This window comes from Balaenoptera musculus, chromosome 14 (assembly GCF_009873245.2).
Source record: "Balaenoptera musculus isolate JJ_BM4_2016_0621 chromosome 14, mBalMus1.pri.v3, whole genome shotgun sequence".
Lineage (NCBI taxonomy): Eukaryota > Metazoa > Chordata > Mammalia > Artiodactyla > Balaenopteridae > Balaenoptera > Balaenoptera musculus.
Window position 1 is genome coordinate 22,084,556 of NC_045798.1, and position 27,750 is coordinate 22,112,305.

A 27,750-nucleotide genomic window follows, 5' to 3' on the forward strand; every position below is an offset into this window, starting at 1 on the left:
CCCGTTTCCATGCTAGGGTTATTTATCTAAGGAGTACGCCACCAAGACAAAGGACTTTAGACAGACCTGACCGGACAAGAAGCCATGACCTTCCCCAGCCCGACAACAACACAAGATGTGAAGGACGGCCGTTCCTACAGCCCCAGGACATGCTCTTCAGAACGAGGCAGCCTTCTGGACCCTGGAGGCTGTCCTGGCCCCACAGGGCGGATGCCTGCTCTCAGACTCGAAGCATGCTGCGGCCAGTCCCCAGGCGCCACCTGCCCTCGGGAGGGCTCGGCACGGCCCGGGGACAGAGACAGGCAAGCTCATGCAGGGGTTAGTATCACAGAGGGCAGTCCCATCACCACATACAGAGTACCTGGGAATAACCTACTTTGAGGGCTCAAATGCAGATAGGTCTTCTGCCTTGGGCTTGAGGCTAAACCAGCAAAATAAAATGAAGAAAAACAAAAACATACCCTGTGATATCAACAATGCCACATGTGCCATTTGCAAAATGCTCAGACAGGCCTGAAATTGTGACAAGTGACTTCATTTGTGTGTTTTTATAGCTTGGAAACGGGTCTCCCCAGCTTTCAGCACCCCAGGGCCCTGTGGTCGAGGGTCCAGATCACGGCAGCAGTGGCAAAGATGAGCCTGCGCCCGGCGCCGGGGGAGGGAGTGGGGCAGGGAGGGGTCCGAGGCAGCTCCTGTGAGGCCCGACTGGCTCACTGGCCCAGTCATCCTTCTTCCTCTCTGCTCACTGGCTGAGGCCTCACTCCAGCTCCCCTTTGCTAACTGTTTCAGAATTTGGTTTGGAAGGGAAACCCGGTAAGTTACAGAAGCTGGAGGAAAGAAGAACGTGGACTGTGGAAAGGTCTCTCCCTCCAGGTCACCCTATTAAAAGGAATTCTCTACTCGGTGCCAATACTAACTGGAGTCAAGAGGGAGGATTCAGGGCTCCCGACTGTACCCCTCAACGATGGCAGGTAGATACGGATCTCTTGAAAACAAACAGCTCTCAAACCGGGAGACCAATATAAAGACTACGCTAAAGCGTACAAAGTGAAACACATCTAACTATCACCATCTAAACTCAATGAAGAGCCTTGTCTTACTGACCCCCATTTTACAGGTGTTAGCCTGGTCCTGGGGGAAGAGACAGGAGCTGACATCACCTGGCAGGAGAGGACCTTTCCGCTTTGCCCAGCATAAGAGATGTACACTCTTGGGCTGATAGTTAGCATGGAATTTAACTTCCTCCAAAATGCTGAAAGCTCAAAATATCCGTAGAGAAAGACATGAAACTGTTAGCAACATAAATGAAGTCTCATCTTTTAAAACATTAAGGTTCTTCTAGATACTCCCTTTCAAGTCTGAAAAAAGTTAAAACTTCAGAATTTGGTTTCTAAATCAAGAACGGAATTTTACAGTCTTTGCCATTTAAAAACACAAAAAGACGAGAGGGAGAGTCCATTCTCAACAGCCTCCCTTTCATTTTGCTTTCTCATTAAGTAAGGCAGCTCCCTGGGCAGAACTCCCCTCGGCTTAAAAGACAGAACTGCTTTACTGCTAAATGATGGATCAAAACCTGTCCTTTAACCGTGATTCATTTCATCAGAGCTTTTAACACAAGCTCCCCTTCCATCGAGCCAATGGGTTCACAGTCATTGGCAGATTAAATTCCCTTTCTGGCGTGAGTCAAAAAATTTCCTCAACTAAGTACATATAAAAAATGACAACAGTCTAATGACTCGGCTACTGAGGAAACCAGATGCCAACCTCACATTTCATTAACGACTGTCCTAATCAGCAAAAGACAAGAGACTCGGTACCTTTTTAATGGTATTGTGTTTGCTGCTGGTGCCGCCCTGATCAGAGTTCTCATTGTGCAGAATATCCAAGGCCGTCTCCCTCTCTTTGAGTTTCAAGGCCTCGATCTCTGTCTTGAGTTCGTTGAGCTGCTCCTGCAGGTGCTTGCTCTTCTCCATATACTCCACCCTGCCAGAGAGAGGACAGAGTATCAGGGGGTCTGGCAAACAGTGAGGTACCGTGACCAAGAGGCTCCAGGCCCACACGCTGCTTGGCCTGGGACCCAGGGTCTGAGCCTGGGGTTCACATCTCTCCTCGGCCACTCGCGGGCCGTGGGAGCTTGGGCCAGTCACTAAACTGCTCTGCATCTGTTTCCTCATCCATAACATAGGGATAACGATCACAGGGTTGTGGTCAGGATTAAACAGAAGGAAGTGTAGGAAAGCCTCAGTAAACTCTCATACCAGTTGTAATGGATAACAGATAGTTTTTAGTTCTATACAGAAAACAACACAAGAAACAAGCCTCCTGGCATCCAAAACAATCTTGTCTCAACACTTCTCGGAGAAGTAATTCCATTCTAGTGACCTCTTCTGATAGGCCATGGCCACATCCCTACTTGTTTTGGGACATAATCTCCTAAAGATGACCGAAGCTCACTCAGCAAACACCAGGGATAGAAAGATGCCCACCACCACCTGCAAGCACACATGGTTATCTATGAAGGAAGCCATCCTCAGGGTGTCCAGCTACATGGGCACAGCCAGGCAAACCGGGCATCACAGACACAAGGGACATTCTGCAGTGATTCCCACGCACGGGTGGTGCCTGGTGCGCACAGCTAATGAGTAAGAAAACATAAACTGTAAAAAAGCAGTACCCTGATCACACAACCATGTACTGCTGAGCATGCCTAGAAAACAGTGAAGGGTAGAGGGAAACTCCACCACGGGTGGAGGGGACTGCAGGTGCCACAGACAGAGACGCTGGGTCCCTCTATCCTCAGGACACGAGCCCAGAGAGACTTACTGCCCGGCTTGTGGCTGCCCATGCTGGACACGGAGAGGGTTACCTGAGGACACCAAACAAGGTGAAAGCGCATGGGCCGCAAAGTCAGACGGACGAAGCGCTGCACCCCGGATCTGTCCCTCATCAGCTGTGGGGTGCTGGGTGAGCTCCTTAAATGCTCTAAATCTGGGTTCTCATTTATAAATGGGAACACTAAACCTACCTTTGAAGTCAGTTGCTGGGAATGAAATGAGATAAAAGATAAAGGACCCTGTCACCCAGGCACCCCGTGCCTGGCAGCTACTGTGACATTTCCCTGGCCAGCCATGGCACAGATGGCCGATTTACCGACGGCTCTGATTAGGGGACCTCAGTTAGATGCCCTCTGCAGTGGGGCTCCCTTCCATCTCAGAGCCACGTCCCCGACCATAAAGTGAAGGAGGAGGACAGCTCAGGGCACGCTGGGCTCAATGTGTGGCTCCCACGGCAGGGCCGTTCAAGCTGACTGTAGCCCCAGCCGTTTGCCCTCCTCAGCCTTGAGCTTGAGTTTCTTCTCTCTCGCCCTTGTTCTAGACATGGGACCCGCCACAGAGCTCAGCCGCCAGAGAACACAACTAGGAAACGTGTCGCATCACCAGGTTAGAACACGACCACCACGGACCACCACGTGAACAGCGGTCTGACTGGCTTGGAGACCTCTGACAACCAGTCCTAGACTTCAGGTGAGCTCTGGAGCCACTATAAACTCCGGGTCACCAATCAAGTGTCATTTTTATCCTGGAAGATGAATGCTGGTCTGTCGCCCTTCATTTCCAATTAGGAAATTCCTCTCCCGGTGGGTGAGGACAGAACAAACCTTTGTAGGAGTTAGTGCCAGGCTGCCCACGCGGGGCATGGGGGAGGGGAGGGGGCTCCGTACTTTTCTTTCTCTATCTCCATGGAAAGCCGCTTCATGTCAGTATCCTTGAAGTCGAAAGACAGGCTGTCACCAATGAGGTTGAAGCTTGGTATGTCAGGAGGCAGCGGGGCTGGGAGTGGGTTCATGGGCTACGAAGGAGAAATCAGATTAGGAGGTTCGGTTCCACAAGAACAGAGGGCACTGCTGCGTCAACCACCCACCCCTCCAGAGGCCACAAAGGCTCTGGGCCCAGCGTGCCCACCCCTGAAGCAGAGGGTGAGGCAGTTAGATTTGTTTTGAGGACTTTCTCCTCCCAGATCAGAGGGTCGTCTAAAATATGGCCCCAATCTACTTCTCCCACCATCTGCCCTATAAGATCGTCAATGGTATCATTTATTACCCCTTGGACCACTTTGCTTCCCACCTCTGTTACTTTGCTTAAACCAAGTCACCTCCCTACGTCCCATCTCTCTTTCAAGGCCCTAGAACATTCTGCACCATTCGCTCCACCATGCGTTTGCTTAACAGTCGCCCTGAAGGCCCCACCAGGGGAACCGGAGGGCTGGGAGGGAAGGGACCGCTACGAGGGAAGGGACCGCTGAGAAGCAGCGCGGCTGGCAGCCCCAGGCTCACCGGGTACGTGGGCTTGGTGGTGATTTCCAGGAGCTTCTGCTTGGCTCTTCGCTCTGCCTCGCGGGCTTCCTGCAGGTCCTGCTTCAGCTGATCTGCCTCCTTGGCCCTGCAAGGAGAGAAGGGACCCTCAGCTCCACAGAAGATGACAGGAGGAGGAAAGAGACCCCTCTTCCCCCTTGACCCCCGGAGACGAGGGAGCTGGGTTAACCCTGAGGATGGCACCAGACCAGGCAAACAAGCACGGGGGTGGGGGGGTGGGGGAGGATTTACATGAAATCAGAACTTCCGAAGCAGGAACAACATTCCCAGGTATTGTTCATTTCAACTGATTTCCAGTTTAAATCAAAACTGGGAGAGCAGTGAAGCAGGTGGCCAGAAGAGTCAAGGATGAACCTTTGCAACTGGGGGAGGGGGAGGGAAATCGGGGGAGGGGCTAGAAGCTTCCTCTGCTTCTTTCTGGGTGAGAGTGGGCTGGGCAAAGGTGTCATACTGGATCACAAAGGGCAGGATGTGAAAGAACTGATTCTTCAGGACCCCCAAAGTGAAACAACCTCCTCGGGCAGGAAGATAAGCACATAGCTGAGGGCCTCGTGCCTCGTCAGGACACTGGACCCAGGGGACCCAGCCCAACACACATCACTCGCGGGGAAGTGACGGCACATGGAAAGAAAGGAGCCTAGAGCAGGGTGGGAAACACGGAACCGTATTCCCAGAATGACACGCAAAGAGTGGAGAGGAAACTGTAGCGACTGCACCCTGGCAGTGAAAAGCCAAATTCAGGTGTTCTAAACCCACAGACCAAGTGCCGCGAGGAATGAGCCAGGGTTATCTGACGGCTGTGGAACCAGCACAGCCCAGAGCCTCCAATTGTCTTTGAAAAGCACAGACTACAGTCCCATCCTTCGACCTGGTCGTGAGCCAGGGCACCCTGCCCTCCCCTCCCATCTTCAGGGAAGCGTTAAAGGTGAATAGCTGCTGTCTCCCCACACGCCCCTCAAACCAAAAGGGAAAAGAAGCACGTTCTGTAAATGTCAGAAGAGCCTCCTCATGTCTCCTCAGCTAACAGCAGCCTGTGGACAAGCTCGATGGTTTTCCTGCAAACACAAGCATCACAGAGACGGGGGCTCATCGCAAAGGCACAGCCCGACCAGAGTCCACCGGACAAGAGAACTACGTTCCTGCGCCCGTCCAGCTCCAGCCCCACCGGCCTGTGCGGGAAGGAGCCTCTGCCCCTGCCCGGGAGACGGGTCAGCAGCTGCCAGCAGGCTCTGCCCCAGCGCAGGGCCTCCCCGCCCCCATGCTGACCTCCTCTCGGACTCCTCAGCCATCTTCAGCGCCAGCACCTCGGCCTCCAGCACCTTCTGCTCCATAAGGCGCTTCTCTTCCTCCGTCCGGATGGCCGTGGCCTTGATGCGCTGCATCTCCTGTTCGGCCTCTGCCGCCTTCTGTGCCAGGAGCTTCGCCTCCTCCTCAGTGATTTGGGCCTTTTCGGCCAACAGGTCGGCTGTCTCCTCGGACCGCATCTGGAGAAAAGAGCGTGGTCAGTGGGAACAGGAGTCCTGTGCCTGTCATCCCACCCCGATCAGGCCTCAGACACTCAGGTCAGCAAGGACCAAGGTCTTGGACTCCTTGGGGCCCTGCCACGGAGTGTCCCCAAGCCACACCCTTCAACTTCTCAGAAGGCCCTTCAGGGTCCCTCCATGGGGACCCACTTGAGCTGAGGCTACACTTTATGAGGGAGAAACCCAACTTAACTCTGTCCTTCTTTCTCTTTAAATAAGTGCTTCAAAAGCACGGGAGACCGTGCCCTCTGGGGACACGTCACAATGTCTAGAGACATTTTTGATTGTCACAAATGGGGGAATCTAGTGGGCAGAGGCCAGGGACACAGCCAATCAGCCCTCAACACACAGGATGGCCCCCACCAGGGGATGACCTGGCCCCGAGGTAGGGCGGGCCAGGGCTGAGACACCCTGCGGGAAAGGTGACCCACGGTGAGTGGAGTCTGCCTGCACTTGGAGGTTGAACTCAATCTAAATCTGCTCCTGGAAACACAGGCGGAGAGAAAGACAATAATTTTTTTAAGCCAAAATGTCAAGGTAAATGTGGCTAATCCGTGGTCCTTGGGGGCCTAACTCCAGAGCCAGAGGGAGTCCGAGTAGCCTCCCAGGACCCAGCCCCTTGGAAGTCACCAGGGCTTCGTTGGCCATCGTCGCCTCTTCCTTCATCTGCAGCAGCCTCCTCTCCAGCTCGTCCCTCGTGCGTTCAGCCTCCTCCCTCATCTGCTTCTCTCGAGCGAGGCGCTGCCTCTCCATCTGGGGGGAATGAGCGGTCGCTGGTCACAGGGCCCATGACCTGCTGTGCCACAGATCCGAGGACGGCCAGTGCCCAGGGTCTCCCCTCTGGGGACCCTTTTCTTCCCTGGACTTTAGGTACCAGTGTCGTTCTCCTCGCCCACCACCCTCCATCCTTCTAAACCAGTCGTAGAGTGGAAAGCCATGCTCCTTGAAAAATCATCTAGTGGTAAATGAACAAACGGCAGAACACGGAGCCAGTCTCCACCTGGATGTACGGGTACATCCGTACACGCTGGGTACGGAAACAGCTACCTGGCCAACGTGCCTGAGACCCCAGTGGCTCTGCCCTGCAGCTGACAGGACACAATGCAGGCTCCTTCTCCCCAAGGGGCAGCTCCAGAGATAGACCACGTGTCCCTCTCCACCACCATGAGCCACTGTGCTGCTTCTTACCCACACGGACCCCTCCCACACCTCTAATCTCATCAACAGGAGCTCCACTCTTGCCTCTGACCCTCGGAGAAGATGGAATCATCCGTGTGATGCATCAATAGCTCACACATTGTATTTCACAGCGGGAGGCGGCAGCAGCCAGGCGCAGACCCCCACAGCCTCAAGCGGAAGCAACTCCTGAGCCAGGCCTGCGACAGGAGGGAGCCCGGGGGGAGGAGTGGGGACGCGGCCCTGATCCCTGATCCTTACGGCACCAGCACTAAGCTGCTGCCGCCTCCCTTGCCTTCTGGATCACTGTATTAATTGGGCCACATGCCGAGCTTAATAAGGGGAACAAGCAGAGGACAAGTGCTATTCTCTGTGATCCTAGGGCTCTAGCTGAGTTCAGAAAGCAGGAGCCAGAAATGACCACTGCACTATTTTCTTCCTTAAATAATTAAAGCACATTTAATTACTTACTTCTTGCTTCAATCTTCTCCCAAACACAAGATTTTTAAGATTGCTGCTTTTTCTAAATAGTAAGTCAAAAAAATGCATTGGGCCTCAAAGGAATAATGCAAAGACAAGCAATAAAATACAGTAAATTTTTCTCCAGTTTTCCTCTTGCAGGTCAATGAAAAGCTTGGCCGATTTGTTCTCTAATTTCCATCATATTACCATTCCCATTAGGTGGATGACTAGATCCCCATTATCCTCCACTTGAAAAAAGTCTACAATCCCCTTCTGCTCTCAGCATTGCACCCTCCCTGAGACCTCCACCCCAATCATAAGGGACCTCCTGTTTGCAAAGCAGTTTCAGCTCACAAAGACCTTTAGGTACAGTGTGTCCTCTGATCTGAGACACAGAAGAGAGATCCTTAGCTCCACTTGACAGATAAGAAAACCGAGATCTGGAAGGTAGGTCAATCACTAGGGTCACATACTAAGTTTCACATCTGGCTCCAAGGTCAATGTCTGTACTGCTGGGCCAGGAAGCCCCTGACCTGAGGTTGCCAGATGCCAGGAATGTGCATCTGCCATCCTACAGGCAGTGCAGGTCCAGGGTTGTGTTCAAGCTACTCTCTGCACAGCCTGGAGGCTTACACTCTCCTTGCCGTGATCAGATCTCTCACTTCTAAGCTTTCCTCTGCTGATAAAGAGGTCAGAGAGGGCTCTTCTTGAAGTTGCCACTATGACCCTGTGCTGGCCCAGGAGCATTTCTTTGTCCAGCAAAACCCATTCCACTGTCCCCCACCCCACCCCAAAGCATCCCAAAGAGTACATCTGTGGCCCGCCAACTCAGAGAGCAAAGAGACGGAGCCGAGAGCACAGAGACGGAGCCGAGAGCACAATGGATCAAACTGGGCATTTCATTCTAAATCTCAGGGCCGGGAGCCAGCTTCATCGGAGGACCCAAATTAGAGAGCTGCACACAGACTAATTATTACCCCTCCAAGCCTGCAAGTCCTAAGGGCAGCTGATTGCAGCTGCTGCTACTTTGTCTAGTAGTTCATCCAAAGCCACGATTGATATTCTCAGCAGCGGGGCTCAGATTAGCTGTGTGGATTGCGGTGAGTCAAAAAGGTCTAAGAGTAGAAAACAGTGATGCAGATCGTCCAGGCTGCTGATAACGTGCTCCTGGCACCTCTCGCTGTGGGCGATGTGCCGCCTGGGCTGACCTGCAATGGGGAAGTGCGGCCGGAGTCTAATTCCAGCAGTGGGCGCAGAGATGCCGCCCTGCATTCCATCACCATCTAATTAGAAAAGGAGAAGTCTGGGCACAGGAGACAGGCAGGCAGAAAGAATGAAAGCTTAGCTGCATGGACGATGGATGGATGGATGGATGGGTGGACAGGTGGGTGGATACATGTGGGCTTGGCTATCTCTGCCCACAATGTGCATTAATCACACTTCACTCACTTCACTGGAGAAATAACTAGGGATGTGTCTTTGAGATATACTGTTAGAGTTTATTCCTCATTTCCAGAGCTGACGTCCCACCATCATTTATTCATCAGCCAAAAAGACCCAACAGGAATAAAATAAGAGTAGGCAGATCCATGCTCAAAGGACTCCTGTGAGCCCACTCCTTACCTCCGGGCCAAGACCACCACCAGGAGACAGCGGCAGTTCACCTGCTCACCTGCTTTCTGGCCTTCTCCTCCCTGGCCTGAGCTTTCATCTGCTGAACTTCCAAAGAATCAGCCTTCCTCCTCCTCATGAACAGGTCGTGGTTCCCGATACACAGCTGGAGAATCTGTGCGATGAAAGCAGGAGAAATGTTATACCCACACGTTGACTCCACTGAGACAGCACAGCAGCTACAGCATCTTGGTCCAAGGGCTCTTGTGGGGAACCTGAGAGAAGGTATGGAGGGAAACAACCAACGTCCTCCCTGTGGCCTCCAGACCTCAGCTCTGGAGACAATCACAGTGAAGAGAGGAAGGGGTGCCATTTAGCTTGTCTTCTGATGCCCTTCACTCTGCGGAGTCAGCGCGTGGCTCTGCATACCAGGGGAGATGACGGCAAAGCGTGTTCAACAGGCAGGGCTGGGACGACAGGTCATTCGTGGGAAAAAAGTAAGTTGGGTTCCCCCACCTCCACCACATGCAAAACTTGACTCCAGAGGGATTAATGCCTTAAGTGCAAAGATCAAGCCCTGGAAATTCTTAGAAGAGAACATAGAAGAATATCTTGATGGTCACAGGATAAGGAAAGATGTCAAGCAAGCCACAAAAAGCACAAATAGTTAAGGAAAAGATGTATACGTTTATCTACATTAAAATTTGTTAAGGCATAAAAAAAAAAAGGAAAAATAAGACACAAACTGGAAGAAGAGATAACCAATAAAGAAAACAAACAACCCAAAAGAAAAACAGCCAAAAGACAAGAAACAAGTTTGACAAAAGAGACAATGAGACTGGCCAATAAATATACAAAAAGATATTCAACCTCATTAGCAAACATAAAGATGCAAATTAATATGACACTGAGATACCATTTTAAATGCACAAGATTGGCAAAAATTTTTAAAGGCTAATAACACAATTGCTGAGGATATAGGATATAAGGCAAAAGGAAGTCTCACCCAGTGTTGTTGATTCTGTACATTAATTCACCTTCTTTGGAAAACAACGTGACATAACCTTGAATTTGGACATATACCACATGCAGGGCTATGTGAAGACACTCTCTAGACTCCAGGGAAGCGATTGCCCACGCGCACCAGCGGGCAGATACAAGATGCAGAAAGCACTTAATTGTCCATTAACAGGAGAATGGAGAAAAAAATATATATATATATATATTTTTTAACAGAATATATAATGGAATACTATACAGCAGTGAAATGAAAGGACCATATCTTTGAGCATCAACATAGATAAATCTCAAAAAATAATGTGTAAAAAAGGCATGTGACAGAAGAACACAGTTGATAGCACATATATAAATTTCAAAAACATACATAACTTGCCGTATACAAACTAAAGTTCTGATGAAAAGCAGGGGGATATTAAGCACACAGCTGAGAATGGTGGTCACCCTCAGGGAGAGGGGGGACAGCAAGGTGCTAATGCGGGGGTGGTTCCACAGTGTTGAGAGTGAGCTATTTCTTAAAGCTTGGTGGTGGGTAAGTAGCTGTTTATTTCTGTTGTTCTTTATAGCCCATGTATACATTATACATATCCTTTCATATGTATGAAGTACTTCAATAAAAATAACTTTTAGAAATTCCTCATCACAAAATGTAGGTTTGACTCTTCAGGTTAAGCTAAAGAGAAATCTTTCAAGGCTGATCAGAGAAGCACGTACCAAGTGAGTGATCATTCTACACCTCACAACATGTCACTCTGATACTGGTTCAAAACGGGCTTTCAATTTCACAGAAAAACTACAGTCTGTAACAAAAACCAGGATCTCAACTTACCAGCTTATTAACACGAAGCTTTGAGGAGTTAAATTTGAAGACATCAATTTTCTTATCCAATGGCTTAATAGTAAACTGAAAGGAAAAAGCAGAAAACAGTTTCAGTCTGATAGCCTAGAACATTGCCACCAACTGGGAAATTCCACAAAAACAGCAAATCCCCTGGCAAAGATCCAGCACAAGGTCATGCCTTCCATGGTGCCCAGGAAGTTCAGGATCCTGGAAGCTGGGTTCTCGGCACCATCTTAGGCTTGGAAATCTGAAATACAAACCCTTGACGGGCCCAACCTTGAGGCCAACACTGGGAGGACCACCGCAGAGGCAGCCCTGCCTACAGGAGGCTCACCACCTGGCTGGAACTAGACCAACAAGAGTCAACTACTCAAGAGATTACATCACGTGTTAGTGCCTCATTGGGTGGCACAAATCACAAATCCTCAGGGTAGGATGGACATAAGCTGGTCTTGGACAAAGAATATGACAGAGGAGCTAAAAGGTAGGATGGAGGGGCATTCTGGACAGGGCAAGCAATAGAGATAAGGCAGAGATGGGGAAATGAGCAGTGTTAGCGTGTGTGTGTGTGTGTCTGTGTGTGTGTGTGTGTGTGTGTGGCATTATTAACTCTTTGATGACTAAGATAAAACCATGGGTTTAGACTGGGAGGAAGGCAGGAGTGGGGGCTGGTGAGGTAGGCTGGGGATGGACAGTCAGAAGGGCTTAGATTTGACGTGACAGCATACGGGGCGTCACCCCAGATTTCCAAACATGGGAATGGTTTGATGAAAGCTGTTAATAGAAAGAATACGGTTAAAGAGTGACAAAGAATGGACTGTAGTAGAAAAGGAAAATACTACAAAAATCAAAGGGGAGAGAAAGAGGAATGCTACGGATGGGCGGGTGGGTAGCTTAGTAGGAGAACCCAGGGCCAGACTACCAGGCAGGGTCAAATATAAAGAAAAAATGGCAACTGTTGTTCTCACTCATTCCTGATGAGACTGGACAGATCTTAGATTTCAAAGATGCACTTTATTTTTTTTATTTTATTTTTTTATTTTTAACGTCTTTATTGGAGTATAATTGCTTTACAATGGTGTGTTAGTTTCTGCTTTATAACAAAGTGAATCAGCTATACATATACATATATCCCCATATCTCCTCCCTCTTGCGTCTCCCTCCCACCTTCCCTATCCCACCCCTCTAGGTGGTCACAAAGCACCGAGCTGATCTCCCTGTGCTATGCAGCTGCTTCCCACTAGCTATCTATTTTACATTTGGTAGTGTATATATGTCCATGCCACTCTCTCACTTCGTCCCGGCTTACCCTTCCCCCTCCCCGTGTCCTCAAGTCCATTCTTTACGTCTGCGTCTTTATTCCTGTCCTGCCCCTAGGCTCTTCAGAACCTTTTTTTTTTTCTTTTTTAGATTCCATATATATGTGTTAGCATACAGTATTTGTTTTTCTCTTTCTGACTTACTTCACTCTGTATGACAGACTCTAGGTCCATCCACCACACTACAAATAACTCAATTTCGTTTCTTTTTATGGCTGAGTAATATTCCATTGTACATATGTGCCACATCTTCTTTATCCATTCATCTATCGATGGACACTTCGGTTGCTTCCATGTCCTGGCTATTGTAAATAGAGCTGCAATGAACATTGTGGCACATGACTCTTTGAATTATGGTTTTCTCAGTGTATATGCCCAGTAGTGGGATTGCTGGGTCGTATGGTAGTTCTATTTTTAGTTTTTTAAGGAACCTCCATACTGTTCTCCATAGTGGCTGTATCAATTTACATTCCCACCAATAGTGCAAGAGGGTTCCCTTTCCTCCACACCCTCTCCAGCATTTATTGTTTGTAGATTTTTTGATGATGGCCATTCTAACTGGTGTGAGGTGATACCTCATTGTAGTTTTGACTTGCATTTCTCTAATGATTAGTGATGTTGAGCATCCTTTCATGTGTTTGTTGGCAATGTGTATATCTTCTTTGGAGAAATGTCTATTTAGGTCTTCTGCCCATTTTTGGATTGGGTTGTTTGTTTTTTTGATACTGAGCTGCTTGTAAATTTTGGAGATTAATCCTTTATCAGTTGCTTCATTTGCAAATATTTTCTCCCATTCTGAGGGTTGTCTTTTCGTCTTATGTTTTCTTTTGCTTGGCAAAAGCTTTTAAGTTTCATTAGGTCCCATTTGTTTATTTTTGGTTTTATTTCCATTTCTCTAGGAGGTGGGTCAAAAAGGATCTTGCTGCGATTTATGTCATAGACAAAGATGCACTTTAAACATGAATATCCACTCCCAAGAAAGACTTGCTAAGCAGATGAAGTCGTTTAAGAAGATCTATTCTTGGGTATTTCTTTCACATGCTATATTGTCCAACAAGGGCTTAGCACACGGAGGACAGAAAAATGGTCCTTTGTTTCGCTTTTGGTCAAGTGAACTTAGAAGCAGTATTGCTCTTGTGTAGGCTGCTATTTATGAATTTTGTGAGCTTATTTTTGGCCTTGCTATCAAAGCCCAGAGCTGTCAGTGGGAAACCTCAAGGAGTGGGGAAACCACAAGCTCTGTGCCACGCCAGGGCATGCACACAGAATCAATGGCTCACTTAAAATAAACCAGCACTTCTGTTGTGACAGCACAGTCGCTGTATATAACGACCAAGACTACTTCTCATCATGTCAAGTCAGCTTGGGGCCCTTGCACTGTGCGAGTTACTGACGTGACGGAACTCGGGGGCGCCTTGCCCCGGGAGAGGGAATATTAGTTTACTGTGTCGAGCCATCGCACTAGGGGAGACTTCACTCCTTGGCTTCCATGAAAGATGAGTGTTTTGGGAGCCTTTAGCATGCGAAGTTGTGGATGTGCAGTAAATAGACTTTATGAAATTAGAGATGAAAAACTACCAGCACACCTACTGCTTTAAGTCACATAGAACTTTCAGTTTAAGTGCTTTAAAAGAGAAATACCTAAATGCTCATCTCCTGGGCTACTTACAGAAATCTGAGAAGCCAAAATGTCTTGAATTAAGAAGCTCAATCTGTCTCATCAAGCATGGACGAGTAGATCTCAACCACATACTGGCAACCAGGGGCCTGGTGCTCCTTTCCTCGAGTTGCTACACGAGGAAAGAGAAAGCAGGAAACCTGCACGGGGTTGGGGCTCTGCAGGCAGCCACGTGGGCCGTCTCTGTTACTCACTCCACGCCCGGGCCTGCCTTCCTCAGCCCGGTGCAGTGCGTCTCAGGGCCCGTCCTCTGTGCTTCCCTGGAAACTCAGGGGATGTGGCTTCTGCTATTCCTCTCACCAGACACAGGTCACCTGATCCCTCTGCATCTCCGCTTCCTGAGGTGACACAGAGCAACCAGAACACAGTCTCTACTCTCACAGCAGTGTTCTTGTGAAGACTGAATCAGAGCCAGGGCAAAGCTGCTGGCAGGCTGAAAAGTACCATATCGTCACCACCTCTGTCACCAGCCGCTCACACTGAGGTTATGGATCACGGCAGTTGAGTCACTACTTGACTATAACTTCCCTGAGGGCTGAGACTGCATTCTCTACATCTTTGTTTCTCCCACAAAACCTAACACAAAGGAGATGCTCAAAAACTCCCTTAAAATTAATAATGAATGTGGTTACCAAGGGGGAAAGGGTGGGGGAGGGGATAAATTGGGAGACTGGGACTGACATATACACACTACTATATATAAAATAGATAACTAATAAGAACCTACTGTATAGCACAGGGAACTCTACTCAATACTCTGTAATGACCTATATGGGAAAAGAATCTAAAAAAGAGTGGATATATGTATATGTTTAACTGATTCACTTTGCTGTACAGTAGAAACTAACACAACATTGTAAAGCAACTATACTCCAATAAAAATTAATTTTAAAAATTAACAAAGAATGAATGAATGAATGAATACAGGATTACAGCATTAGGGAAAAGTCACAATCCTATATAGTAATATTTGAATTCTAAGTTAGAGTGCTCATTTGAGTTATTCAAACTTAATTTTTCTTTAATTCTTGTAAGCAAGTTGGCCTGATATCCTTCTTTATATCACTGCTGATATGTATATATTATATATACTATATATATATATATGTATATATAATACATATACATTCACATACATGTTATGGAGAGGTGTGTGTGTGTGTGTGTGTGTGTGTGTGTATATATATATATATATATATATATATATATATACACACACACATATCTCTGCATCCCATAAATCAAGCACTGGACACAGAGAGAGGGTTTAATATACACCACACTTAAAATACAAAGAGAGGGGCTTCCCTGGTGGTGCAGTGGTTAAGAATCCGCCTGCCAATGCAGGCAACATGGGTTTGATCCCTGGTCCGGGAAAATCCCACATGCCGCAGAGCAACTAAGCCCGTGTGCCACAGCTACTGAGCCTGCGCTCTGGAGTCCGCAAGCCACAACTACTGAGCCCACGTGCCACAACTACTGAAGCCCGTGCGCCTAGAGCCCGTGCTCCACAACAGGAGAAGCCACCGCAATGAGAAGCCTGCGCACCGCAACGAACAGTAGCCCCCTCTCGCCGCAACTAGAGAAAGCCCGCGCACAGCAACTAAGACCCACACAGCCAAAAATAAAAATAAATAAAATACATAAATTTATTTAAAAAAAAAAACAAAGAGAATTCCCACCAGAAATAGAAAGCCAAGTAATAAGAAAGGGTTACTTTCTGGTTTGTTTACTATTCTCCAGGGTTTAGTCCTGACAGTTGAGCTTCCTAGTCTCTCATTAGTCAGCAGAGGGGTTTAGTTATGCTGTTTGAAAACAGGATGCCAGTACTGTTCTGTAAATACTATAAAAATCAACAAGTAAAAACCCAAAGCCTGGGAATTAAAGGATCTTGCTGCTAACAAGGAGCGGCCGCTCCAGAAGGAGAGATGGGGAAAAACCTGCTGGGCCGCCAGGGCATCTACAGTGCAGACGGGTCCTACCTCCTTGTCGCTGTATGAGATGTTTCGGATTTCGTTCCACGGGAAGGAGATCTTGGGGGTCAATCTGTTCTCAGGGTCATAAATGTGAAGCCCCAAAGCATCCACTCCGAGCAGCAGCTCTGTGCCCTTTTTATTCTGTAGATTTGACAAAGAACAGCCACCGTCAGCTCCAGCTGAGGCTCAAGATTTTATTCAACTTCCCAAAGAACCTGGCATAGACTGTTACATGTGACAAGTTTCAACAGGTCCCAACAGAAGTCACTGCTGTCTTAGAACCCAGGGGGCCTCCAGCTTCCTGAACTGGGGCAGGTGGAGGCAAAATGATACCATTCTTGTGAGTCATGTGTCCCACGGAAGGACACTGGGGGCTCCTGTCACTGGCTCCATGGCTAAAGTAGAGGTAATCGAAACATTGTTACTGCTAATTAAATAACTGGCTTATCATAGATGTAGAATAAAAACTTGTAGGATTAAACACCTCTTATGTTAAAAGAAAAGGTTATTGTACTACCAGAAAGAAAACTCTAAGTGCTGGGATCAGATGGCCTTATTTTACACTAAAATGTAGTTTCAATGTGATAAAGCAAGTATAAAGTGTTAACTGTAGAATCCAGGCTGTGGGTATACATAGGTATGCACTGTAAAAGTCTTCCAACTTTCCTGCACGTTGGAAACTTTTTACTACAATATATCAGAAAAATATATCAAAATGAATTATATATAAATTGTACCCTAATAAAGCTGTGTAAAGATTTAATTGATAGACTGTACGCAGGCTGTACCTCTGACGGCAGTCCGGCCAGCAGCCAGGGCACCCGTAGGGCAAGCGTCCTGGGCCCCCATGTCACTGACCAGTGTGCACCTGGAGGCCACCTCTTCGGGCTGCAGGCCCATCCCCCTGTGCTGCAGTCTGGTCCTTGTACAGCAGTGGGGGGAATCTCCCCACACCTGACCCCTTGCTGACAACAAGGAAACGGACCCAAGACTCCAGGGCAGGAAAACAGGTCTGCAAACTGAGAAGGTGCGGGGACTGTGATGAGAAGTACAAGGCTAACAGCAGGCGTCAGGAGGAGGAGCGAGCACTCTGAGATAAATCTTCTACTCCAGCTGACACCTGAAGTCAGATGTGATCACCAAACCATGAGGGAGAGTCGTCTGCTCGTCTGCAGAGCTCTTAAAACCACTGCGTTAACACAAGTGAGGCTTTGTGCTTTAAAAATCTATAGTACGTTTTGGAAAACAAGACGTTTCATTATGTTTCTAGCTTAAGTTTTTTAAAAGAATGGATTGCACCCTCTGCCTCCTATCATGAGGCTCCAACTGTTCTAGAGAATAAACAGAAAAGTGGGGACTCAAGCAGCCCCTTTTAAATTGTTTTAAGCACACGTCTTCCTTAGGTGATGGTGAAATTTCAGGAACTTTAACACAAAGACACTAAAATATCCATTAGCCTCATCTATCGCACAATACAAGACACACACGCACAAAATAGTATAATTTAGTCTGACTGCTGTAGAAATATTCCCTTATAAGAAGCTGTTTTTGAAGGGTTATAAAACACTAGTTTTCTACAATGTAGGTGGTGGGGCAAGAGGAGTCATATGGACAAAACCACAGAAATGTGTCAAATGAGTCTGACATTAAAGAAACCAAACAATTAACAAATACAAATTAATAAAACTTTAGAAAACAACCTTTGGCGTTATTAGGGAAAATCTTTTAGGCATTTGTATACTATACAAAAATGACAATTTGTCAGTGTGCCTTATTTTATGCAAATGATCCATTAAAAATATGTATTTAGAAAACAAAGTAGAAAGCTATCCCTAGGATATTTTAAATGTGTTTCAATTTACCTAAATTTAATACAAAATTTATGGAAACCCTGAAAAGGAAAGCAAGCCTTAACTATGATAGCTGTTTTACTGTCTACTCATCTACAGTTTGGAACCGGCAATGAAATACTTCAGCAAATCGCATGAACTCCTTTGGGAGGAGCTGCGTCCAGCAGCAGAGCCTCAGGAGAAAGATGCTTGAAAGGCGGGACAGGGGCTGAAAACAAACGCTTCTCGGGTGCAGGAGCAGCAGGTTCCCAGAGGACAGCGGACTATTAATGGTCTGCAAAGAAAATCAATTAGCCTGCCAGGGAGAGTCCCCACCCAAACAAATCAGTAATCTGTAAAAGCAGCTTTACTCTCCTTGTGTCCTGGGGGAAGAAAATATTTACAGGTGTTCCCTGTGGACCCGGATCTCACAGAGCCAGAGATAATCAAATGTTACACCAGAGCATTCAGACAGGTTTCTGCCCAGGCAGGACCAGGCCCTCCCAGGCTCCACTGATACTTAATTACCTAGGATCTAACTTAAGTCCCAATATAGAAAATGAGGCTCTTACACCCGCCCCTTCCTCTTCCCCTGTTCACCACTGAACTGTCGAAGTGTCGACCGCCCTGGGATGGGGAGGGACCCATTTTAACAGTCTGCCCTCATTCAGTCTCCACCCACACACGGAGAACTCGCAGAGGCTTCCACACACCCGGATTGTAAAGTAGTTCACACCGTACATCTCCAGGTCCTGAGCTATCTTCAAATATTCCATTTCAGCTTCGTCCCTGCGAGGAGAATGAAAGACACCGTCACTGGCGCGGAAATGAGAAATCTGGAGGGCGGCGCACACCGAGCTGAGCTTCGAACCTGCGGGAAAACGCGAGCCAGGCAGCTACCCGCCAAGCTCTGCCCGGTCCCAAGTCTATTAACCACACCACACAGAGGTGAAGCAGAATTTCCCATCCCCGTGAAAACAAGAGAATAGATTCATTACAGTGTCTCTTGGCTTCAATTTCATGCTTAACCCTTGGTAAACAGTGACACCTGGCTTGAGTAATTCAAGACAAGCACGTGGTACATCTGCTCCCTCAAATGGATTTGGATGTTCGAATTTTACATAAGCTGTTGCTGTATCTAATTGCGTACTTTCTTCACCTAGAAGGTTTTGGTAATGATGTATCTCTCTCTGCAAGCTACCTGAGAGCTGCCTTTCTGATTTTATTCCTTTGGGTGTTATTGGAGGTTAAGGCACCTTCCTGATTTTAATCCTTTGGATGTTGCGGGAGGTTAGGGCAAGAGCTATCCAGGCTGTCAAACGCAAGCCTGGTCACCCACTTCTAAGTTGTGAGTCAGACTTAAAGGAAGCTCTTGAAGTAGCAATGACTTGCAGAAAACTCCCAGATAGGTACAGTGTTGAAATATCTTAACTCAAGTCTCCCTATGACCTTGCCTTCTTCCCCCTCTCCCATCTCAAAATGGTCTCAAATGAATTTTAAAAATTCAACCTGAGAGGAGGAGCAGTGGCAAGCAGGTGGAGCAATTCAAAATCACACACGTTGTTGATGTAAATTGATACAACTGCTTTGGAAAATTGTTTGATGTTATTTGTAACAGCAAAAACCAGGGGACAACGGGACAACCTAAATGTCCATCAGTAGTGGAATGGATAAATAATGTGTGGTCTATGAATACAGCGGAATTCTACACAGCAATGAAAATGGAAAAAAACACCGTTACAAGCCACAAACCCAAATCTCACAATATCATGCTGCATAAAAGAAGTGAGGCACAAATAACAGAAACTGTCTGATTGCACTTATACAATATTTAAAACAGGCAACACTAATCCATGGAGTTGGATTCAGAAGAGTGGTTACCTCTGGGGAGGAGTGATCGGGGGCACATGCTTTCTTGTCACCTGGTGTTACCTGGTGTTTTCACTTTGTAAGAATCCATCAAGTGGTATATTTACGACTTGTCCACTTTTCGGTATACTTTTTTAAGAGTTAAAAACAACATGTGACAGGAAGTTGATTTGAAGAAGAGAAAACAAATATTAAAGGCTAATGAAAAGATGATCAATTCCTAAAGTGATAGGGGAAATGCTAATTAATACTTAAGATACAAAATTTCATCTTTTAGATCACAAAGATTAGATTGGTTAAAAACCAGTGTTGGGGAGAGAATGGGGGGGAACACTTTCACACACTGCCGATGGGCTTGTAAATAGGTACAACCTTTTCGGAGGGCAATTTGGAGGCACCTGTCAAGACGCAAAATGCTCACATCCTTTTGCCTCAGCAACTCCTCTAAAGGATCTATCCTCAGAACTACTCATACAATTACATAATGATATCAGATTGTACACTGCAGAACATTCTGTAAAAGTGAAAGACCTATAGCTACTCCAAATACCATCAACAGAGGAATGGACGCCAAAGCTATGGGATATGCATATAATAGAACTTTTCTTTCTGAATTTTATTTTATTTATTTTTTTATACAGCAGGTTCTTATTAGTTATTTTATACATATTAGTGAATGTATGTCAATCCCAAACTCCCAATTCATCCCACCACCACGCCCCCGCCACTTTCCCCCCTTGGTGTCCATACATTTGTTCTCTACATCTGTGTCTCTATTTCTGCCCTGCAAACCGGTTCATCTGTACCATTTTTCTAGGTTCCACATATATGCGTTAATATACGATATTTGTTTTTCTCTTTCTGACTTACTTCACTCTGTATGACAATCTCTAGATCCATCCAGGTCTCTACAAATGACCCAATTTCGTTCCTTTTTATGGCTGAGTAATATTCCACTGTATATATGTACCACATCTTCTTTATCCATTCATCTGTCGATGGGCATTTAGGTTGCTTCCATGACCTGGCTATTGTAAATAGTGCTGCAATGAACATTGGACATTGGGGTGCATGTGTCTTTTTTTTTTTTTAATTTTTATTTATTTATTTATTTATTTAATTTTATTTTTTGGCTGCATTGGGTCCTCCTTGCTGCGTGCGGGCTTTCTCTAGTTGCGGCGAGAGGGGGCTACTCTTCATTGCAGTGCACAGGCATCTCATTAGGGTGGCTTCTCTTGTTGCGGAGCACGGGCTCTAGGCGCACGGGCTTCAGTAGTTGTGGCACGCGGGCTCAGCAGTTGTGGCTTGTGGGCTCTAGAGCTTGGACTCAGCAGTTGTGGCGCACAGGCTTAGTTGCTCCGCGGCATGTGGGACCTTCTTGGACCAGGGATTGAATCCGTGTCCCCTGCATTGGCAGGCAGATTAACCACTGAGCCACCAGGGAAGTCCCTGCATGTGTCTTTTTGAATTATGGTTTTCTCTGGGTATATGCCCAGTAGTGGGTTTGCTGGGTCATATGATAATTCTATTTTGAGTTTTTTAAGGAACCTCCATACTGTTCTCCATAGCGGCTGTATAAATTTACATTCCCACCAACAGTGCAAGAGGGTTCCCTTTCCTCCACACCCTCTCCAGCATTTGTTGTTTATAGATTTTCTGATGATGCCCATTCTAACTGGTGTGAGGTGATACCTCATTGTAGTTTTGATTTGCATTTCTCTAATAATTAGTGATGTTGAGCAGCTTTTCATGTGCTTCTTAGCCATCTATATCTCTTCTTTGGAGAAATGTCTATTTAGGCCTTCTGCCCATTTTTGATTGGGTTGTTTGTTTTTTTAATATTGAGCTGCATGAGCTGTTTATATATCTTGGAGATTAATCCTTCGTCCGTTGATTCGTTTGCAAATATTTTCTCCATTCTGAGGGTTGTCTTTTTGTCTTGTTTATAGTTTCCTTTGCTTGGCAAAAGCTTTTAACTTTCCTTAGGTCCCATTTGTTTATTTTTGTTTTTATTTCCATTACTCTAGGAGGTGGATCAAAAATATCTTGCTGTGATTTATGTCAAAGAGTGTTCTTCCTATGTTTTCCTCTAAGAGTTTTACAGTGTCCGGTCTTACATTTAGGTCTCTAATCCATTTTGAGTTTATTTTTGCGTATGGTGTTAGAGAGTGTTCTAATTTCATTCTTCTACATGTAGCTGTCCAGTTTTCTCAGCACCACTTATTGAAGAGACTGTCTTTTCCCCATTGTATATCCTTGCCTCCTTTGTCATAGATTAGTTGACCATAGGTGCGTGGGTTTATCTCTGGGCTTTCTATCCTGTTCCATTGATCTATATTTCTGTTTTTGTGCCAGTACCATATTGTCTTGATTACTGTACCTTTGTAGTACAGTCTGAAGTCAGGGAGTCTGATCCTTCCAGCTCCGTTTTTTCCCCTCAAGACTGCTTTGGCTATTTGGGGTCTTTTGTGTCGCCATACAAATTTTAAGATTTTTTGTTCTAGTTCTCTAAAAAATGCCACTGGTAATTTGATAGGGATTGCATTGAATCTGTAGATTGCTTTGGGTAGTATAGACATTTTCACAATATTGATTCTTCCAATCCAAGAACATTGTACATCTCTCCATCTGTCTGTGTCATCTTTGGTTTCTTTCATCAGTGTCTTATAGTTTTCTGAGTACAGGTCTTTACCTCCTTAGGTAGGTTTATTCCTAGGTATTTTATTCTTTTTGTTGCAGTGGTGAATGGGATTGTTTCTTTAATTTCTCTTTCTGATCTTTCGTTGTTAGTGTATAGGAATGCAAGAGATATCTGTGCATTAATTTTGTATCCTGCAAATTTACCAGATTCATTGATTAGCTCTAGTAGTTTTCTGGTGGCATCTTTAGGATTCTCTATGTATAGTGTCATGTCATCTGCAAACAGTGACAGTTTTACTTCTTCTTTTCTAATTTGTATTCCTTTTATTTCTTTTTCTTCTCTGATTGTCGTGGCTAGGACTTCCAAAACTATGCTGAATAACAGTGGCAAGAGTGGATATCCTTGCCTTGTTCCTGATCTTAGAGAAAATGCTTTCAGTTTTTCACCATTGAGAATGATGTTTGCTGTGGGTTTGTCGTATATGGCCTTTATTATGTTGAAGTAGGTTCCCTCTATGCCCACTTTCTGGAGTTTTTATCATAAATGGGTGTTGAATTTTGTCAAAAGCTTTTCCTGCATCTATTGAGATGATCATATGGTTTTTCTTCTTCAATTTGTTAATATGGTGTATCACATTGATTGATTTGTGTATATTGAAAAATCCTTGCATCCCTGGGATAAATCCCACTTGATCATGGTGTATGATCCTTTTAATGTGTTGTTGGATTCTGTTTGCTAGTATTGTGTTGAGGATTTTTGCATCTATATTCATCAGTGATATTGGTCTGTAATTTTCTTTTTTTGTAGTATCTTTGTCTGGTTTTGGTATCAGCGTGATGGTGGCCTCACAGAATGAGTTTGGGAGTGTTCCTTCCTCTGCAATTTCTTGGAAGAGCTTGAGAAGGATGGGTGTTAGCTCTTCTCTAAATGTTTGATAGAATTCACCTGTGAAGCCATCTGGTCCTGGACTTTTGTTTGCTGGAAGATTTTTAATCACAGTTCCAATTTCATTACTTGTGATTGGTCTGTTCATATTTTCTATTTCTTCCCGGTTCAGTCTTGGAAGCTTATACCTTTTTAAGAATTTGTCCATTTCTTCCAGGTTGTCCATTTTATTGGCGTAGAGTTGCTTGTAGTAGTCTCTTAGGATGCTTTGTATATCTGCGGTGTCTGTTGTAACTTCTCCTTTTTCATTTCTAATTTTATTGATTTGAGTCCTCTCCCTCTTTTTCTTGATGAGTCTGGCTAAAGGTTTATCAATTTTGTTTATCTTCTCAAAGAACCAGCTTTAAGTTTTATTGATCTTTGCTATTGTTTTCTTTGTTTCTATTTCATTTATTTCTGCTCTGATCTTTATGATTTCTTTCCTTCTACTAACTTTGGGTTTTGTTTGTTCTTCTTTCTCTAATTGCTTTAGGTGTAAGGTTAGATTGTATATTTGAGATGTTTCTTGTTTCTTGAGGTAGGCTTGTATTGCTATAAACTTCCCCCTTAGAACTGCTTTTGCTGCGTCCCATAGGTTTTGGATCATCGTGTTTTCATTGTAATTTGTCTCTAGGTATTTTTTGATTTCCTCTTTGATTTCTTCAGTGATCTCTTGGTTATTTAGAAACGTATTGTTTACCCTGTATGTGTTTGTGTTTTTTTCCCTGTAATTGATTTCTAATCTCATAGTGTTGTGGTCAGAAAAGATGCTTGATATGATTTCAATTTTCTTAAATTTACCAAGGCTTGATTTGTGACCCAAGATGTGATCTATCCTGGAGAATGTTACATGAGCACTTGAGAAGAAAGTGTAATCTGCTGTTTTTGGATGGAATGTCCTATAAATATCAATTAAATCTATCTGGTCTATTGTGTCATTTAAAGCTTGTGTTTCCTTATTACTTTTCTGTCTGGATGATCTGTCCATTGGTGTAAGTGAGGTGTTAAAGTCCCCCACTATAATTGTGTTACTGTCGATTTCCTCTTTTATAGCTGTTAGTAGTTGCCTTATGTATTGAGGTGCTCCTATGTTGGGTGCCTATATATTTGTAATTGTGATATCTTCTACTTGGATTGATCCCTTGATCATTATGTAGTGTCCTTCCTTGTCTCTTGTAACAGTCTTTATTTTAAAGTCTATTTTATCTGATATGAGTATTGCTACTCCAGCTTTCTATTGATTTCCATTTGCATGGAATATCTTTTTCCATCCCCTCCCTTTCAGTCTGTATGTGTCCCTAGGTCTGAAGTGGGTCTCTTGTAGACAGTATATATATGGGTCTTGTTTTTGTATCCATTCAGCGAGCCTGTGTCTTTTGGTTGGAGCATTTAATCCAGTCACGTTTAAAGTAATTATCGATATGTATGTTCCTAGTACCATTTTCTTAATTGTTATGGGTTTGTTTTTGTAGGTCCTTTTCTTCTCTTGTGTTTCCCACTTAGAGAAGTTCCTTTAGCATTTGTTGTAGAGCTGGTTTGGTGGTGCTGAATTCTCTTAGCTTTTGCTTGTCTGTAAAGCTTTTGATTTCTCCGTCGAATCTGAACGAGATCCTTGCCGGGTAGAGTACTCTTGGTTGTAGGTTCTTCCCTTTCATCATTTTAAATATATTGTGCCACTCCCTTCTGGCTTGTAGAGTTTGTGCTGAGAAATCAGCTGTTAGCCTTATGCGAGTTCCCTTGTATGTTATTTGTCGTTTTTCCCTTGTTGCTTTCAATAATTTTTCTTTGTCTTTAATTTTTGTCAATTTGATTACTATGTGTCTCGGCATGTTTCTCCTTGGGTTTATCCTGCCTGGGACTCTCTGCGCTTCCTAGACTTGGGTGGCTATTTCCTTTCCCATGTTAGGGAAGTTTTTGACTATAATCTCTTCAAATATTTTCTCGGGTCCTTTCACTCTCTCTTCTCCTTCTGGGACCCCTATAATGCGAATGTTGTTGCATTTAATGTTGTCCCAGAGGTCTCTTAGGCTGTCTTCATGTCTTTCTTTTTTAAAAAATTATTTATTTATTTATTTAATGTATTTACTTTTGGCTGCATTGGATCTTTGTTGCTGCACATGGGCTTTCTCTAGTTGCAGTGAGTGGGGGCTACTCTTCGTTGCGGTGCGCAGGCTTCTCATTGTTGTGGCTTCTCCTGTTGTAGAGCGCAGCCTTCAGTAGTTGTGGCTTGTGGGCTCTAGAGCGCAGGCTCAGTAGTTGTGGTGCATGGGCTTAGTTGCTCTGCGGCATGTGGGATCTTCGCAGACCAGGGCTCGAACCCGTGTCCCCTGCATTGGCAGGTGGATTCTTAACCACTGCGCCACCAGGGAAGCCTTGTCTTCATTTCTTTTCATTCTTTTTTCTTTATTCTGTTCCACGGCAGTGAATTCCACCCTTCTGTCTACCAGGTCACTTATCCATTCTTCTGCCTCAGTTATTCTGCTATTGATTCCTTCTAGTGTATTTTTCATTTCAGTTATTGTATTCATCTCTCTTTGTTCTTTAACTCATCTAGGTGTTTGTTCTTTAATTCTTCTAGGTCTTTGTTAAACATTTCTTGCATCTTCTTGATCTTTGTCTCCATTCTTTTTCCGAGGTCCTGGATCATCTTCACTGTCATTATTCTGAATTCTTTTTCTGGAAAGTTGCCTATCTCCACTTCATTTAGTTGTTTTTCTGGGGTTTTATGTTGTTCCTTCATCTGGTACATAGTCCTCTGCCTTTTCATTTTGTCTGTCTTTCTGTGAATGTGGTTTTCCTTCCACAGGCTGCAGAATTGTAGTTCTTCTTGCTTCTGCTGTCTGCCCTCTGGTGGATGAGGCTATCTAAGAGGTTTGCGCAAGCTTCCTGATGGGAGGGACTCAACAGAATTCTTAAAATGAACATAAATTAGCACTGAATGCAGTAGGTCTGTACATCCTGACAGGCAGTACATACCCACGCCCCCATGCACCAGAAAAGGACACACACAATACTGAAGACCAGCACTGCTGCCAGCTCTCCCTTTTTCTTCTATATACTTCGGTACTGCATTTTGTTCAACAAACACATCCCAGTTTTGTAGTTCCTTAAAAAAGAAGAAAGGCCCATAAGGTAATATAAATCAGTGATGAAGCAGCCTCACCTGGCTCGGCCTCGGTGCTCTGCGTACCAGGCTGTGATTCTTTCCTCCCACATTTCTGGAGTCATTTGATACAGATTTATTACCTAGCAAAAAAGAGAGCAAAATAAAAAATCCACACACAAAGAAAGTTCTGGTATTGTTTGGTATTTTTATAATTATGCATCATTTTTACAAAACAGCAAAGCTATTTTTAAAAAGCCACATACAGGGAGCCAGTCACGTGCAGAGGTGGGTGTGTAAATAAGCACCGTTCAACCTGAGTCACAACTCGGAAAGCTGCACCATTTCTCAGGCTGCGGGGCACCCCTCGCCTGGCAGCACCCCTCTTTCCTGGGCCACAGATCCCAGAGAGAGGACCTCGTTCAGGAGCAGAGCTCACTAATTTCGGGCCGGCCGCGGGCCAGGCTGTACGCGCTGCTGCCTTTGCCGCTGCAGAAACCATCAGAGGAGCAGGTAAAGTCAGGGGAAGGTGAGGAGCAGACCTTTATCACACATGACAGGGGAGTGGAGCTATAAAATCAGAAGCAGCAAAAGGTAGGGAAGGCCTGATTCTGAGGCTAATGAACAAGACGAACACCACCAAGGATTAAAAGCTATAATGCCCACCTCCGACTCATCCCGTCTATCTGCCCTGCCCCGCGCAGCTGCAAACAGCTCATTTCCCCAGGCTGAACTCAGGCTGCTCCACGCCCCTCCCTAGGAATCACTGACGCTCCCCCACCTTTAAAGAAAGGACCATCCGCAGGCCATGCCTGTCCTGGCAACCCCAAACGAATCCCACGAACCTTTGCTTTTTAATGTTCTTAACAGAGACCATTACTTGAGATTGATTACAAAACATTTATAAAAATGTTCTTGCCACCTACGTCCAATATTCCTTCCGGTCCTTTGGTTATGTCTTCCCAAACAGGGAATTTGACTTCTTACCCTTTTTGGAAGCAATTCCTCTTGGGCCAAAAATCCCCGCTTGTGAACAGAGGGGTCGTAGTCACCGTACTGGAAGGAGAGGAAAAGGAGAGCGTGGGATTGAGATTCTAAAGACAACTGCGTTTCTGAACAGGTCGACTCAGCCTCTGTCCCTCCCAGCTCCAGGGAGCAATTTAATTCTGATGACAAGTCAAGATTGCAACCTTGCTAGTTTGTTATCCTTGGATGAAAATACAAAACTGATTATATCTGTGAACAGAGTCGCATAATCCCGTAAGGGATGGATGGGTGACATGCTAATAAGAATGTGACATTTGTAGAGAAATGTGGCCGAGTTTTCTAACTCCTGAAGGAAGCCGTCACTACCAAAACAGCTTTTGAAAGGAGACAACAAAACACAACTGTGTAAATTGTGATTAGCA

General features: G+C 45.4%; 1 protein-coding gene across 4 annotated transcripts in view; it reads right to left on the minus strand.

Annotated features, from left to right (window-relative positions):
• NF2 (neurofibromin 2) overlaps positions 1 to 27,750 on the minus strand; it is an 81,198-nt gene that overhangs the window by 10,127 nt on the left and 43,321 nt on the right. For 2 of the 4 annotated variants that reach the window (XM_036822831.1, XM_036822832.1), the window contains exons 5-16: positions 27,329 to 27,397; positions 26,402 to 26,484; positions 18,518 to 18,593; positions 15,982 to 16,116; positions 10,991 to 11,065; positions 9,206 to 9,319; positions 6,526 to 6,648; positions 5,639 to 5,856; positions 4,334 to 4,439; positions 3,722 to 3,849; positions 1,818 to 1,983; positions 377 to 421 (exon numbers count right to left, since the gene is read on the minus strand). In XM_036822831.1, the coding sequence (XP_036678726.1) occupies positions 386 to 421; positions 1,818 to 1,983; positions 3,722 to 3,849; positions 4,334 to 4,439; positions 5,639 to 5,856; positions 6,526 to 6,648; positions 9,206 to 9,319; positions 10,991 to 11,065; positions 15,982 to 16,116; positions 18,518 to 18,593; positions 26,402 to 26,484; positions 27,329 to 27,397 (1,329 nt within the window). In that variant the 3' untranslated portion in view covers positions 377 to 385. Of the gene's footprint in view, positions 1 to 308; positions 422 to 1,810; positions 1,984 to 3,721; positions 3,850 to 4,333; positions 4,440 to 5,638; positions 5,857 to 6,525; positions 6,649 to 9,205; positions 9,320 to 10,990; positions 11,066 to 15,981; positions 16,117 to 18,517; positions 18,594 to 26,401; positions 26,485 to 27,328; positions 27,398 to 27,750 lie in introns of those variants that run through there. The other 2 variants (XM_036822833.1, XM_036822830.1) reach the window with 2 other exon arrangements.